Source organism: Erpetoichthys calabaricus, chromosome 4 (genome assembly GCF_900747795.2).
Source record: "Erpetoichthys calabaricus chromosome 4, fErpCal1.3, whole genome shotgun sequence".
Classification (NCBI taxonomy): Eukaryota; Metazoa; Chordata; class Cladistia; order Polypteriformes; family Polypteridae; genus Erpetoichthys; species Erpetoichthys calabaricus.
The window spans coordinates 30,010,995-30,027,604 of record NC_041397.2 but is presented as its reverse complement, the minus strand read 5'-3'; the positions used below and the strand labels follow the sequence as shown (position 1 = coordinate 30,027,604).

The following is a 16,610-nucleotide window of genomic DNA, read 5'->3' as shown; positions in this document are numbered from 1 at the left end:
TTCAGTGATAAGTGGTCCAGAGTACCAAAAGTAAACAGGATGTGAAAATCAAAACTGAGAAAACAGACAAGTTCAGACAAATAGTGTTTAAGCTGCAGCAGGCAAAATCAAAATTCAAGGTCAGAAAAAGTGGTCTGATTTAGCCATAAAAAAGTCTTCTAAATTGTAACGTTCAGAAGAGTTATAGAGGTGAACTGTGTCTGTAAGTTTTATATGTGCAAAAACCAGCTTGACAACCCAGACCAACATGACATCTTCATACTGCACTTGATGATAAAAACAAAAATCTAGACAAAAAAAAAAAATCAACCTCTTAAAACAAAAGTGCAAAATAAATACTGCAAATAAATTAATATTCATAAAATATAAATGTGCAAAATTTGACATTATTATTTTGGAAATACTTTAAGTATCCACTTGCCTGTTATGAAAATATTATAACCCATTTTAACATGATATACAACGATTAAAAATAATTAATACATGTCAAAAGATTCAATATTGACAATTTTAATGATGGTGTTAATAGCACAGTTAATGAACACTGTTAACAGCTGGTTACATGATATAAAGCTAAAGTGTGACCATTATTTTTCTGTACAACTATATCTGCCATTTCCAGTTCTCTAGTGTTTCAGCACAGAAAAAAAAATTACTTAATCAAGTATTTTCTCAGTAGAAAGACTGTGATTGGTTTTATCTGTACTTTTATTGTACCTACAGCAGTTGTGGGGGAGGGGGGGGGCATACTTCAAAATATACAGCCACACTGAGGCAAAATCGCCAGCAATTCATTTTCAAGCAGAACTGAGTAGCGCTGCTTGGCTACAGAGTGCTAAAGGCATAATTTTTTTAATTTTAATTTTTTAATAATAATTTTTTGTATTTATATAGCGCTTTTCTCACTACTCAAAGTGCTCAGCAATTGCAGGTTAAGGGCTTTGCTCAAGGGCCCAACAGAGCAGAGTCCCTATTGGCATTTACGGGATTCGAACTGGCAACCTTCCGATTGCTGGTGCAGATCTCTTATCAAGATTGGTATGAAATAAATCTTCAAGACCACCTAGAACCTGGGGGTGTCATGCTTTTTGCACATACAGCAAAAGGGGTAAGTTGTGGGGGGAAAAAAAACACTGATCTCCACTACCTGAAATTCACCATAGCAAGTAAATCAAATTAGGTGTACTTCATTTTTGTTACTCTGTCCTTTAGTTCATGTCTTCAGTCTTATTCTGACATTTTTGCTATCAGCAATTTAAATGTTTACTATGAATTCATTAACAGTTTAGATTACGATTATTTTTATTTGGATAGGAAATATATGCCAAAGGCTACGTTGATTATATGTTAAAACAAAAGGAATCATCATTGCAATATTCCTTATGACGTTGTCGCATTGGAATGTACCGCCCTACTTTAACTAAATTATCACTTACTAGCCGTCCCCCATGGCTCCGCCCGCGTATTAGTGAAATAGGACAGTGAGGAGTGCCCTGCCCGGCTCCCTACTCCTGACGTCATGCTTCCCCCTCCCCTCGGCCCACAGCCTCTGTCTCAGATTAGTGCGAATATATCGCTCCTGCAAATAAACTATGATTCTTGGGGTGAAAAATCAACCGGAATGTTCAAGCAAATTATACAAAAAAACCCTAAATTCGTTCAGTTGTTCTCTTGTTCGCTAGCTAAGCCGATGTAAGATATGCCCCGAGGCTGGCGTGTGAGTGAGGAGGGCCCCACCCCCATCCCCGTGGCCCACTGCCTGTCTCTCAGATTCATGCAAATAAATCAGTACCCCAAGCGAACTATGATACATAGCGCAATGAGAGAAGTCGCAAAATCAAACAGAATGTTCAAGCAAATTATAGAAAAAAAAAACCAGATCTAAATCCGTTAAGTAGTTCTCGCGTGAAAAGCGGACAGACATTGGATTTTATATATTGAGAGAGAGAGATTAGGAAAATTCTGCATTATTTATAGTTTGAACATCTAGCTCTGTACACTAAACTTTTTCTGCCCTGAAAACAAACTGAAGCAAACAAAGGCTAAGAAGCCTTAATGTATAGCATATAATACATTTCAGTTAATGAAAAAAATGCATTGTCTAAGTTATTATACTACATAAACAGCAAGAGCAGCACATGGAAGCAAAAGAAGCCTTAATGTATAGCATATAATACATTTCAGTTAATGAAAAAAATGCATTGTCTAAGTTATTATATTATATAAACAGCAAGAGCAGCACATGGAAGCAAAAGAAGCATTAATGTATAACATATAATACATTTCAGTTAATGAAAAAAATGCATTGTCTAAGTTATTATACTACATAAACAGCAAAAGCAGCACATGGAAGCAAAAAGGTACCTGCTTTCCATCCAGTGTGTAAAGCCGTTTCACAACCCCAGAGTCCAGCTTGATTGCATCAGTGATGTCTGTGAGAACCTGCTCAAAGGAGTGAGCAGTCTTCTTGTTGAGGAGAATCCGAACAGCTTTGCGTGGCTTCACCCCACTGCGGATGATGGTGACCAGTTTGGGCCGAATGAAATCCTTGCTCTCTTTAGCCTCTGTTGGGGCAGCTTTGGAGCTGTTCAAAGAGGTGGGAGTGCGACCAGATGCTGACGTCTTCACATTCACTGACCAGTTGGGGTTTACATTCTTTGTGTAGTCCAATTTCTTGAAAGGTTCGATTGATCCACAAATATAACTTTCACCTAAGGATAAAATAAATTAAGTGCTGAGTTTTTTATACTAAAAAGATTAATGCTTCTATATCTGTAAAGGTTTCAAGTCACTTTTGGTGAACTCCAGCCAAAAATTTCCCCACTCATCAGACATGTATCAAAGCACCTTCCCTAGATGCATATACACACTATGTGCAAATATACATACGCTTGCATAATTTTCAAAAATATTAAATCCAAATTAATGTTTTTATGAAAAGACCAGTTTTAAATTCTGTTTATAATATTGCATCTGCAGAAAATGACCTTTAATTACTTTGCAGCTCTAGCAAATGTCTTCTACCGAAAAGGTCCTCTGAAGATTACCTGCCAAAAAAGTTATGTGAGAAGACATGAAAATACTGTATATTATTGAAATTTAAAATGTAAGAAGCATGCACAAAAGATCTTTTCAGGTTCATAATAATGCTCATGTCATGTCCCCCAGCAAGCACAGGAAGCAATGCCAGGACAAACCCTGGACAGGGTGCCAGTCCACTGCAAGGTGAACACACACACGGGCTAATTTAATGCTGCCAATTCACCAAACTCACATGCATAAATGGACAGTGAGAGGAAACCGGAGCACCCAGAGGAAAGCTACGCAGACATGGAAAGAACATGCAAACTCTACATGGCGTGGACCCGGGAGTAATGCTCAACATCATTTTGAGTCCATATGGTAAAAGCCAATTAAATATTTCTAATATTTTTGTCTACTTTCATAAGTGTTACTTTATATTTTTATTGTTTGGCATTCACTTTAAGGGACACGATTAAAAAAGTTTTTCTTTGTAAAAGTTTATCATTTTTAATTAGCATTTCAACATTTTAATATCTATTATAAAATAGAAGTAGCAACAGAGAATAAAAGTTTTATATGGAAGACATGTTAAAAGCACCCCTGAACCAAAAGGCTCCAATACTAAAACATGTGTAGACGATAAATTTTAACCTTGGGTACAGTCACAGTTTAAATTGCTTAAATGATTCCATGAAACCCCCCCTCTGCAACCCACCCATCCATCCATTTTCCAACCCGCTGAATCCGAACACAGGGTCACAGGGGTCTGCTGAGCCAATCCCAGCCAACACAGGGCACAAGGCAGGAACCAATCCCGGGCAGGGTGCCAACCCACTGCCCCCTCTGCAACCAAGAATTTCATATCAAAATTCCAGTGAGTATTCCCAACCTGCTCATTTTAATTCTTTTGGTGACTCTTGAAGCTGGGTGGGACAGACCAAGTTACCTCTTTTCCAGCAACTAACACCAACTCCAATCTATGGAATTCCAAGCTGCTCCTAGGTGAGTCAATAAATACAGTCCCTTATGAGTTAAAATGATATGTTAGCACTGAATCTGCAAGATGTTCCCACTCATCTTTTTCTAAAATGGAAAATGATCTACAAATTCAAAACTTCATGGACCTCCAAATTAAAACTGTTATGTGGGACCCTCCAGTCTGAATCAAAGACCCTAGAACCCTGTCCTTTCTGGAGTTTTACTACAGAATGCATGTATAACTTCTAATGTCCGCAATTCAAAGAGCAGGCAGGAAGTGAGTAAATGTGAGGGGCTTTAATGAAATACAACGGAAAAGTCAAAGTCAGTCTCAATCAGCCAGATCACTCAGAAGTTTTTATTATCATGATCATAATGATTGGAAAAACTGACACAGGACGAGTGTGTGTGTGTGTGTATGTGAATTACACACCCAAACTGTGAGGAGTTTACAGTTCTCACCATGCCTGTGTACTACAGTTTTCCTCTTACAGAAACATTAGAAGGTGATACTGGAACCTAATAAAATTAATCTTTTCCATTTATTGTTTATTTTCATTGAACTACCTCAGTGAAACTTACATAGTGTGGTATTTATTATGACATGGGGGATTTTCAATCTTTGACTTGACAATGTTTCATCAAAGTTAGGTGAATAGTTATTGACAAGTTTTGTTTGACAGAATACCAAAAATGTTCTTCATCTGCTGTATAATAAAACACTAAGGTTTGTGTATGCAGTCCCTCAGAGCAATGTGATTGGTTAGTTTGGCTTTGGTGACGCAAAGAAAGAGGAAGTGAGAGTGTGAAACACACAAGAAGGAGTAAAGACGCAAGCAGAGAATTGCCTTCAAAGACAGAAAGTATAAAACTGGACAGGAGGTGAGAAAGGAGCCTCAAAAATAATGAGAGAGTCTGAGAAGGAGGCTTAACGCGAACACGCTAGAGAAAGGGACCACCAGTGAAAACAATATAGAATAAAGGTGTTGAATGTATACATAGGGCAAGAGATAACAAATATTTTTAAATGATTCTATTGTCTTCCAGGGCTAGTTTATTTATAGTATATAGAAAATAAGCAAAGGTCCAAAATCCCTGTTGAAGCTGTTTTGGGTCTACTGTAATGTTTTTCACATTTTACTTAGAAAGTTATATTTCAAACATCTGCAACTCATGCTGGAAAGCGATAGATAGATAGATAGATAGATAGATAGATAGATAGATAGATAGATAGATAGATAGATAGATAGATAGATAGATAGATAGATAGATAGATAGATAGATAGATAGATAGATAGATAGATAGATAGATAGATAGATAGATAGATAATGAATTGAAGAGTCGCATAGTTTGGGGGAGGAACGATCTCCTCAGTCTGTCAGTGGAGCAATAACGTGACTACTAGGGTTAACTTTTTTATTGGGTCTTCCAAAATGTGTGTAGAAAATGGGACAAGTGTTTTCATTTCATTTTGCTAATATGATCAGGCTTCTCCTGGTCGATTATGTTAATACAAGAAGTGGCAAGTTACTTATAAAAATGGACATAGGGATGTATTACAGTCTGGATTAGTAACTAGCAGAGAGTGGGGATGTAGACAGACAGCTAAAACTAGTAAGCAGTACAGGAACTGAGAAAAAAATGCTGTAAATTAGAGGGGATAAACAAGGCATGAAGTTGCAATGGTGAAGACAAGTACGTTGGATTGTATTTTTAAGGTTCGGGGTGCAGAACCGCAAATAAATCAACCAGTCCACGCCAGTCCAAATCAAAATAAGATTTTTTTGACCATCACTGTCAGATATCTAAGCTTATGTTTGAATATGAGTTTAAAAAAAGAAGAAGGTACAGTGGGATATTGGCATCACAACAAAGCTAATTCTTATGTCTAATGTTTATGTATGCATGTAGCATAAAATTAAATAACCCATTGGTATAACTTCCACCAACTTCAACAGACTCTGTTTGGGCAGTAGGCCAAAAATCAGTCAGAGTTTCATGAATGATTCCTTTTATTGTCAAGGGGACTCTGAATAAATATTTGCTTTCTCTACACCTGGCAGACTGTCTAAAATTCCCTCCTCTTTCTCTCTCTTGCAAAGGTTTCTTCTTACCCCATGTTCTGTTAGACTATAACTTTTTCCAGAACTCTTTTTAATGTTCACTTATGCTCTTCATGTCTCTAATTACCCTTAATTGCTTTTCTGAAATATAGTAGTAATCATCCCACTAATAAGGTACATTAATTGAGTCTTTAAAGTACCAGGCTACAGCCAAAGAAAAGAGAACAAGCAGAAAAATGACAGACGGTGTATCAGAAGGATTTATGTTTTATTGTAAGTGAGTTCTTACGATATATGTCACATATATGATCAGACATTTCCTGGTCACCAAGTTCTTTGCTGCATCTGGTTCTGTGTCATGTTTCTACAGGATTAACAGACATATCCATCCTGCAACTCTCCTGCGACTTGAGCACATCTTTCTTAGTTATTAATTTGTGTCAGTGCTTCAAATGAAATAAACACACTTTCTACAAAACCATATTCAACTCTTCCTACAATTAAATGAACAATAAAGCATCCATGCCTTGCTATCAGCTGAGCGTTAGGCTCAAGAGTTATTCCGATGCTTAAGCAATGGTTGGTGACTTTGACACAGGAATTTAAGGATGTGATAACAGTAAGCAAACAACTCACAGCTGACCCCTATTTGGTGGTTGCAATGTTCTTCATGCATTAATAGAGGTCTTCCTCCATGACATAGGTGTTGCTGACATGAAACTTCTCCAGTTCAAGTGAATGTGTGTGTGTGTGAGTGTGCTATGTAACAGACTAAAGGCCAGTGTCGAGTGGGTAGGTACCAGTTCACTGTGACCTTGAAGTGGATAAAATGGGGTTCGAAAGTAGTGGGAAGGAATTGAGAGAAAAATAAAAGATGCAGGTATTCACTTGACTAACTAAAATATGCAAAATGATCCCCAAAACAAAATGTAATAAGGTTAAAGGTCATTTACAATGAAGTAGAAGCCCTTGGAATCTGTTCTAAAGTTTACCGATATGAGACAGGAAGGTGAAGAATACTTGGTGGCATACTCCAAAGATATGTGATAAGAAAATGGGTAACAAAAAAAAAAAAACTCTCATTTTAAAAGGATTTCCTTGGAATAATCCACACTTTCCAGGCACACTTAAAATATAGTTTTGACTAGCAAGTACTGTACTTTACATTAAAAAAATTACCTGTCTGTCTGAAAAATTAAGTGGTGAGAGGAAACCCACTCCTGCATCATTTTCAAGCAGTGCAAATTACTTTTCCCTAATTTAAAATCCACACCATCACTCTGAAGCCACAAATGTGGCAGTATCTGCCCTCAAATGCCCCAGTTCCCACTATTAAACACCACATAATCAGATTCATAGATATCAGATAAACTTTTCTCAAAAGTTACAATTCTGTAACATGCATCTTTGTCTTTAATTCTTTTAGTGCTACATTTTATCAAATTCAGAATTATTATACAAAACTACAGTCTACTTTTCATACTAATAGGTAATGGAAAAGAAAGCAGTAAGTTATCTATTGTCTTAGTGACAGATCCAAAGCACCAAAGATGGTGTATGGAATCATAAAACATTTCAGAAGCTACTGTAAATGCTTTTTCATTGTATTGTAAGCAGGACCACCCCATTGTTTTTTTACAACTAATATCACTTATAAAATGTACATAATCCATGTGCTTCTTTACAAAATCCCAGATGCCAAAACACCAACTAGTTGTTGTATTTTCTTTATTATATATGGCACTTTATGCTAGAATCTAGAATGGTAATAATGTTTCCCATCCTCCAATAGGTTTTACTCTGTCTGTTGGCCTTGCTCTCTCTCTCGGTTTCGGGGGGGGGGTGGGGGGGTGGGGGGGGTGATTTGATTTGAACTCAGTTTTGTCAAGTTTGACTTGCTTGTATGGAATGTTACTTGCTTTTAATAACTTCAATAAAATGTAAAAAAAAAAAAAAAAAAGTTCTTTTACCATTTACTACAGTTTTTATATATTTAAAAACAAACTTACAAAATTCTAAATGCAATTGCACAGCAATGATGAACAAACTAATATTTGTCTTACTTTGTAAGGCTTCTAAACTCTTTTGGGACTCCTCCCAACAGGACAACACACCAAAGAGCGTCCTGAAGCACGATCACCACGTCTGTGGAAGACTGTTTATCTGTTGCCAGTGCAACTGCAGGCTCCCAGTGCTGCAGCGGCTTGCTGCCAAAGAAACTCACAGCTGATTGCAGTTGCACTATAAGTGCTTGTCATCGATGGATAATGCAACATTATAAATTCAGGGAACACTATTACTTGGTCACCAACCTGGCGCTGACCCTGCCTGATTGCTGTGTCTGTGTATAGGAGAGTGGTAGATCTTGCTACAATAAATAACCATGCTGTTCCTGTTTCAAGCTGAATAAAGCAGGTGTTGCTAAAGTACTGAGACTCAGCCACGTGTTTTGGGGTGCAAGACAGAGACTCACACGTCACAACTTGTCATTTTCAAAACGTTTGGAGGATGGATGGATGAAAATCAAATGTTTCCATGATTCCTTGTATAGTAGTGTCATGCAGGCTATGGTGCTCATTGAGTCAATACATCAAAACATTTGAATTTTTGGTCCCTTAGCCAGCAATTTGCTTTTGGTCACACCATTTGTAGTGAGAAAGAGTGCAACAAGAAAGCTGATTCACTCAAAGATATATAATCAGAAATGCTACTAGTGACAGGAGTGGGAGGCCTCTGTTCTCTGAACTCCTCCCTCCATAATAAGCAATCCACCAACTCTTCAACCAGACATTGAATTCTAAAAACAAGAATGGTGTTTTCTAATCCACTTCTGATTAGATACTGGTTAGAATTGGGCAAGTCTGTAATGATGGAGATTCATAGACAATTCATCCTGTCGCTGCACTGCAGGTCAAATGATGTCACGCTCTGGTCAAGGATGAAGTTGGCCTTACTGCTGTGCATCACAGCTCCAAGTTGGCTATGCTGAATCAACTACAAAAGGCTGAATGATTTTTAACTACAGAACTTGCAAAGAAAGCTTGTAATGTAAGATGTGTGTAAAAACATTATGTGATGAATTAGCCATTATCTGCAGTATAAAAATGTCTAAAAATTTCCTTCTAGAGCTTTGTAAGTGCAGTCTCATAAATAAAAAAAAAAAAACAGAAATAAAACATTAATAAGTGAGGAAATTAATAGCCTATATGTTCTATACACATGTGTGCCAGCACTATTACCCTTGCCTAAATCCTTTATTCAAACAAATCTCAAGTAATGGCAACTTCTTATCTGATTTAATGAAGACTGGATGGCCCACTTATTAAACTGTATTTTCTTGTGCTGCTCTTGCATATTTTCTATTGCTGGTTTTACAGAACAATTTACTTGGTATTATCAATATTAATATTTTAAGCATGTAAAAATCTTTATCACATAGTTTAGTTTTAACAAAACCCATTCTGTATAATATCAAATATCTTCACAAAAGTAGGTGCTTCTGTTGTTATTATTGATAGACTGAATAACTGAAATCAGTGGTTTACCTAATGAGCCTTTGTGTTTTAGTGTTCCTTTAGTGAAAACTACCTAGCAGTGAACAGTTATTTTCTGAGGGTCATGTTACTTTTTACTACTTTACCTAATAGTATCTCTTCAATTTGTGATGTGCTACTGTATTTACATTATTAAAAAAAAGAAACTTAACATGTATTTTTATATACAAAAATTGGCTTCTTTAAATAACATGAAAATATCCACATTTCTGAGAATATGCTTTTACTTGCATTTGACATGTCAAGCAGTTAACTCTGCTTTGTTTAGCAATCACTTATGAGCATTTTGTTTTGTTTGACTTTAGGTGCTGAAGGTATCAAAAGAAAATGGGAAATTGGAGAGTAAACAAGGAAGGGCTGGGAAGTCAGTTAACCTAGGTCAGATTTGAGTAACCTTTCCTTGAATCGTAAATGGTACATGGCTTTGATCTTTGAAATTCCATTAACAGTAGATATCCTGAAGATGTGATAACATCTTGACTTTAGGACTCTTCTGCACTGTTCTGGTGAACACGTTTAAGTGGGTTTTTGTTACATTGGGTGTTTGGGTGGAAGGGTTACTTTTGTGCTTACGATGCATATGTGTATTTAATTTAATTTAATTTTACAATCTTTACCAAATCAAGTGTCATACAACTGGAATTTAACACAAAGTAATGGCCAGGGCTCAGTAGTTTATTTTGTCTGAGAGCTTTTAAAATCGTTTTTTTTTAGATACATTGTTTTTTATTTGTTATTTCTATCTTTGTCACATCATCACACTACCATCGTGTAGTTTATTTTCTTTGATGTTCTTTCCCATCTCCTGTATTATTTTCATGGGAATTGTCACATTGTGTTGACGATCCCAGACACTACCATCAGATCACCAATAAAAAAAAAGATGTCGGCCCATCTGTTCTTGAATCTGAAACAATCACCTGTAAAATAAAGAATACTTCTTAAAGGCTTGGGACATAAGCAAGTATTAGTATTTTAACTGTTATGGTCAAGCCAGCATTCCTCCTGTTTCTTTTTATCTTCTTTGTTCAATTTTTAAAATTGTTTATTGCTTTCTATCATTTCTAATTTTATTGCTCTATTCTTTTATTTTGTTCTATTTAGTCATTATTTAGTTTCTGATGTTATCCAGTTCTCTTATGTTGCTTGAATTTTGTGGTCAGATCCCCAAGAGGCAGTGCCACCCTCGCATCACCATTAAGGGACCACCCACAAGTCAGGCTGGGAATTGAAGTCTAGTGCTGTAATACAGGGGTAGGCAACGTCGGTCCTGGAGTGCCACAGTATGTGCAGGTTTTTGTTCCAACCCAGTTCCTTAATGAGAACTCAATTATTGCTGATGAAGCACATATTGCTTAAGTGACATTTTAATGCTTCATTTTAGTGGTCTCGCTTGTTAAGGTTCTCCAACCTTAATTGCTTATTTCAATCTTAAACTGCTGCATTCAGTGTTTTAATTGCTCCTTATTAGCAATAAGATGTAAAACAGGGGTAGGCAATGTCGGTCCTGGTGAGCCGCAGTGGCTACAGGTTTTCATTCAACCCAATTGCTTAATTAGAAACCAATCATTGCCAATCTCAGACCTTATTTAATTTTATGGCTTGTTAGTCTGTGCAATGTAAGGCTTTTATATCATAGATTTTTTTCCTTTCCAAGGATATCATCCAAATGATTTGAAGACTAAAACAGATCATTTTCAGTCTGTCACATTTTTCTATTAAGTGTTTTATTAAATCAAACCGTGCATGATGAACACACACAGATGTAATTGGAAAAAAGCTAGCTGGAGAACTGCTGGCTGCTTTGTCTTTTACATCTTCTTGCTAATAAGGAGCAATTAAAACACTGAATGCAGCAGTTTAAGATTAAAATAAGCAATTAAGGTTGGAGAACCTTAACAAGCGAGACCACTAAAATGAAGCATTAAAATGTCAGTTAAGCAATATGTGCTTCATCAGCAATAATTGAGTTCTCGTTAAGGAACTGGGTTGGAACAAAAACCTGCACATACTGTGGCACTCCAGGACCGACGTTGCCTACCCCTGCTGTAATACATCACAGGAAGTGATGTCAGCCTGACATCCAATGTGCGTTTTGGGGGGAGATCAAGAATGCTCAGGAACTTGTATATTCTTTTGGATCTTGTTTTGTTGGTGTTGGCTAGGACTGCCTTTGGCAACTCCTTTTTGCCCCTTTGAACCTTTTTGTTTCATGTTTTCATTTAATTCAATACATTCTACCTAAAAGATTTCTTGAGGCTTTGTTCTATACAAGCCAGGAGTTAAGGGTGACCTTCTCCCTTCTGAGGCACTTTGAGTGTGTTTTCGGACATTATGTGATATATTTTGAACACAGAGTCAAGTGCATTTTTGGACAGTGTAGGCCATAGACAGCCACTCAAGTGGAAGCTGCACTTCCCTTTGGTGCACCTCCTCTGTGTGGGCTGTTGGGATTCTGGCCTGCTTCCATGGGTGTTTTGATGACCTCACACCACCTTGGCAACTTGTGAGATTAAACCACAACATTGACTTTAACTTATGAATATAGCTTTCTTCTTTTATTTTTTTCCCCTAATGTGCTACCAGCTATAAGAGACAATTCCTTTGGACATTCTTTGAAAGACCTTAAATTTCCCAGTTATAACAGTAATTATGAGGAGCTATATCATCAGTAATAGTTTCTCTACCCTTTCATACCAGCTATCCTTAATTTAATATTTTGTTTCCTTTATCCTATTATAATTAGAAACTGTATTAACCTGCTTTATATATGCAGTAGCAGTCAGCCAGTCAGTCATTGTCCAACTCTCTATATCCTAACACACAAGGTCACAGGGGTCTGCTGGAGCCAATCCCAGCCAGCACAGGGCTGGAACAAAGCCCAGGCAGGGCACCAGCCCACCGCAGGGCACACACACACACAAACACCAAGCACAGACTAGGGACAATTTAGGATCGCCAATGCACCTAACCTGCATGTCTTTGGACTGTGGGAGGAAACCCACGCAGACATGGGGAGAACATGCAAACTCCATCCAGGGAGGAACCGGGAAGTGAACCCAGGTCTCCGTACTGCGAGGCCGCAGCACTACCACTGCACCACCTATGCAGTAGCACTACAGTATAATATTGTATAAGTTGAGTATTCCTAATCCGAAAATCCAAAATTGCTTCGATTTCTAAAACCTTTGGACCATTAACATGACACCACCTATGTTGCTGAGGTTTGTCCTGATTTGTTTTACTGCTGAGGGGATGTGAACAACATACACTGATCAGGCTCAACATTAAAAACACTGAGAGGTGAAGTAAATAACACTGATTATCTTTTTATATTGGCACCTGCAAAGGGCTGGAATATATTAGGCAGCAAGTGAATAGTTAGTTCTTGAAGGTGATGTGTTGGAAGCAGGAAAATGAGCAAACGTAATGATCTAAGAGAGTTTAAAAAGGGACAAATTGCAATGGCTAGATGACTGGGTCAGAGCATCTCTAAAATGGCAGATCCTATAGGGTGTTCCCAAAATGCATTGATCAGCATCTACTAAAAATGGTCCTAAGGAAGGACAACCAGAGAATCAGCAACAGGGTTATGGGCACCCAAGGCTGATTGATACAGGCAGGTAGCAAAAGCTTGGCTGTCTGATACAATCCCACACAAGAGCTACAGTAGCACAAATTGCTAAAAAACGTAATATTGGTCACAAGAGAAAAGTGTCAGAACATACACTGCTGCACTGCCACCGACCATTCAGAGCATCCAAGCTGCCCCGTCAAAAGCACCTATACTGTACCTGCAAGTGTCAGAACTGGACCACGGAAAAATGGAAGAAGGTGGCCTGGTACGATGAACCAAATTATCTTTTAGATCATGTGGATGGCTTGGTGCATATGCATCATTTACCTGGGGAAGAGATGGCAGCAGGATGTCCTATGGGAAGGAGGCAATCCGGTGGAGGCAGTGTGATTCTCTAGGCAATGTTCTGCTGGAAAACCTTAGGTCATTGCATTCATGTGGGCGCTATATAAATAAAATGTATTACTATTATTATTATTATTTTGACAAGTACCAATGACCTAAAAAATTGTTGCCGACCCCTTCATGGCAATGACATTTAATGTTTTGGCTAATCAGTTGATGTGTACATTACAAACCATTCAAAAGTGCTGCATGGAGTCCATTTAAAAAGAAGAAAATTCCACACCACGGGTCAGATTTATAAAACTTGAATATGCACAAAAAAAGGCTCAAAATGTGTGCATGCAATATTCCACACAAACATCAAGACTTATAAAAGAAAACTTGGTAAGAGAACTTGTATACTGTATATTTGTCACTATCTACCAAGTACCCTACCTCAGCTGGTATTATATAAAGACTCAATATTACATCTGCTGCTAACTGTTTGTCTTTTTGTACATCTCATAAGCTACTCTATAATGCACCGTCTCATTTTTTACTGTAATTGGCTTTTGCACTAATGACTATTGCACATTGTACACAGGTCTACTTACAAGTTCTAATGTTATTTATCTTATATACTTTTATACTTTTTTTATATTTTATTGCACTACGAAGATGAGAGAGAAACAGTATTTCGATTCTCCTATATGTTCTGCACATATAGTGAATTGACAATAAAAGGCTATTTGATTTGATTTGATTTGATTTACAATATTTACAGCAACTCTGACCTATCCGTTTGCAACTGTGAAATGGCGACACCCTTGATCAACTGGGGAAATGCTGCCAAACCAGCTAAATGATGGGTCACGCACGTAATCGATCAGATCTCATAGCAATTATTGGAATGTGTGTTGATGTCACAAATATATTACAATTCAGAAATGATGGATATGATGTACAGACTCTGTTTTAGTTCCCTATTTTTGTTCACTTTTAAGAAGGCCAATGCTGTGCATTTGCACTGAAGAACGTTTTAAGGTTTTTAAATTGGTTTATATTAGCTACCTGTTGTCACTTCAAAGGGAATTGGCCGACAGGTCAGGAATATCTCAGCCAAACTTTACTCCATTATGCCCACTACCCTGGAAGCCTTTAACCAATTGACAAGGTGGTACATCCAGTCTTTGTATGGTGTGCCTGTACATACATAAAAATTACATAAAAAAGGCAATTTACAGCAGTGTTCATTTCTCCTAATATTCTCAGTACTGCTTACTGCATTTGTATTGCAATTAGGGCACCTAGCAAGAATGAAACTGGTTTTGATCACCTTAGGCAGTGACATTTTGTTAATACTATAGTTATAGAATGCATTATTCATTCCAACTGATGGTGCATCACAAAGATTAGCACCAGACAAACTGGCATTTTAACTTCAGAAATGAATGTTTAAAAAAATACACTAGTTTAATTTGAGTCCATTAAATATTCTAGTGAGCTGCCTTCATTAATGTAACAAAATTAGAGCAGGAAAAAAATAAACAACAAATTCCATCAAGAGGTATAAAGAAGCCACGTTTTGAGATATAGTCATACCATCTGCTACTTCCTTAGGCGTGACAGTCAATGTACTACAGTACAATTAGTACTCACCCAATCGGCCTTTTGTATTCCTTACCATATTTTTCTATTTCAAATGTTATTTATTAGTTAATAGTACTGTTGTATACACCATCTGTTGGAAGGAAGCATGCTGTGCATTTTATTAGTGCAAGTGAAACCCTCTCAATAGATCTATGCAAAAAGAACTTAGTAATTTCTCTAATTGTATGGGAAGGGTGACAGTGATATCAATAAATATATGGCCCAAAGACTGGTTTCTGATAAAGAAAAATAAAAAAAATAAAGACATATGCACTTTTTCATGAATATAAAAAAAATGAAATGCCCCCAAAACTTAATCACATCCACCTTCTCATTTAAAATAACTTCATCAATAAACAAAAAATTCATCCATCCATTATCCAACCCCCTATATCCTAACTACAGGGTCACGGGGGTCTGCCAGAGCCAATCCCAGCCAACACAGAGCACAAGGCAGGAAACAAACCCCGGGCAGGGCGCCAGCCCACCAGCCCACAAGCACACACGCACACACACACACACACACACACACACATACACCAAGCACTCACTAGGGCCAATTTAGGATCACCAATACGTCTAACCTGCATGTCTTTCGACTGTGGGAGGAAAACCATGCAGACACGGGGAGAACATGAAAACTCCACGCATGGAGGACCCAGGAAGCGAACCCGGGTCTCCTAACTGCAAGGCAGCAGCGCTACCCACTGCGCCACCGTGCCGCCCTAAACAAAAATACAAATACAAAAAGCAGAGTTTTGAATATTAAATACATTTATCATATTATAATAAACTTTGTGGTAGCTACCTGTCGTTGGCACACATTGGAGCTCAGATGAAATGACAAAGTAAATCCTTTATGTACAGCTTTATTGTTGCCAACAAGCTGCATCTAGATCAAGAAAATAAAGATGCATGATCCCTAGTAGTGCTATAAATTCCTTAAGCCCTTTGTCCAGACTTGAATATTCCCAATCTGTTTAAGAAACTCTTCTTTTGTTTCTTGACTCTAGTAGAGTATGCAAACTGCCTCTTTATCCACATTCCCATTAGCTCCCAACTATGATGCCGAACCCTCCAGTCCACCTTCAAATCGGTTCACTCAACCATTCAAAAACTCCCACGTCTGTCATCAGTGTCTGAGCGACTCCTAGAGTGTTAAAAATGACACATTTCATACAGAAACACGTGGGATATCGCTTTAGTCCAGGGATGAGCAATGTCAGTCCTGGGGGTCCACAGTGGCTGCAGGTTTTTGTTCCAACCCAGTTGCTTAATTAGAAACCAATCCTTGGCAATCTCAGACCTTATTCAATTTTATGGATTATTAGTTGGTAATGCTAGGTTCTTATATTATAGATTTGTTTTATATCCTAGGATATCATCCAAATGATATGAAGCCTAAAACTGATCATTTTCAGTCTATCACATAAGTGTTT

At 37.5% G+C, this 16,610-nt stretch overlaps 1 protein-coding gene across 4 annotated transcripts in view; it reads right to left on the bottom strand.

Moving 5' to 3' along the window:
- Positions 1 to 16,610, bottom strand: part of dclk1a (doublecortin-like kinase 1a) — a 433,299-nt gene that overhangs the window by 359,439 nt on the left and 57,250 nt on the right. For all 4 annotated transcript variants that reach the window (XM_051926745.1, XM_051926741.1, XM_028799297.2 and 1 more), the window contains one exon: positions 2,365 to 2,711. In XM_051926745.1, the coding sequence (XP_051782705.1) occupies positions 2,365 to 2,711 (347 nt within the window). The remainder of the gene's footprint in view (positions 1 to 2,364; positions 2,712 to 16,610) is intronic.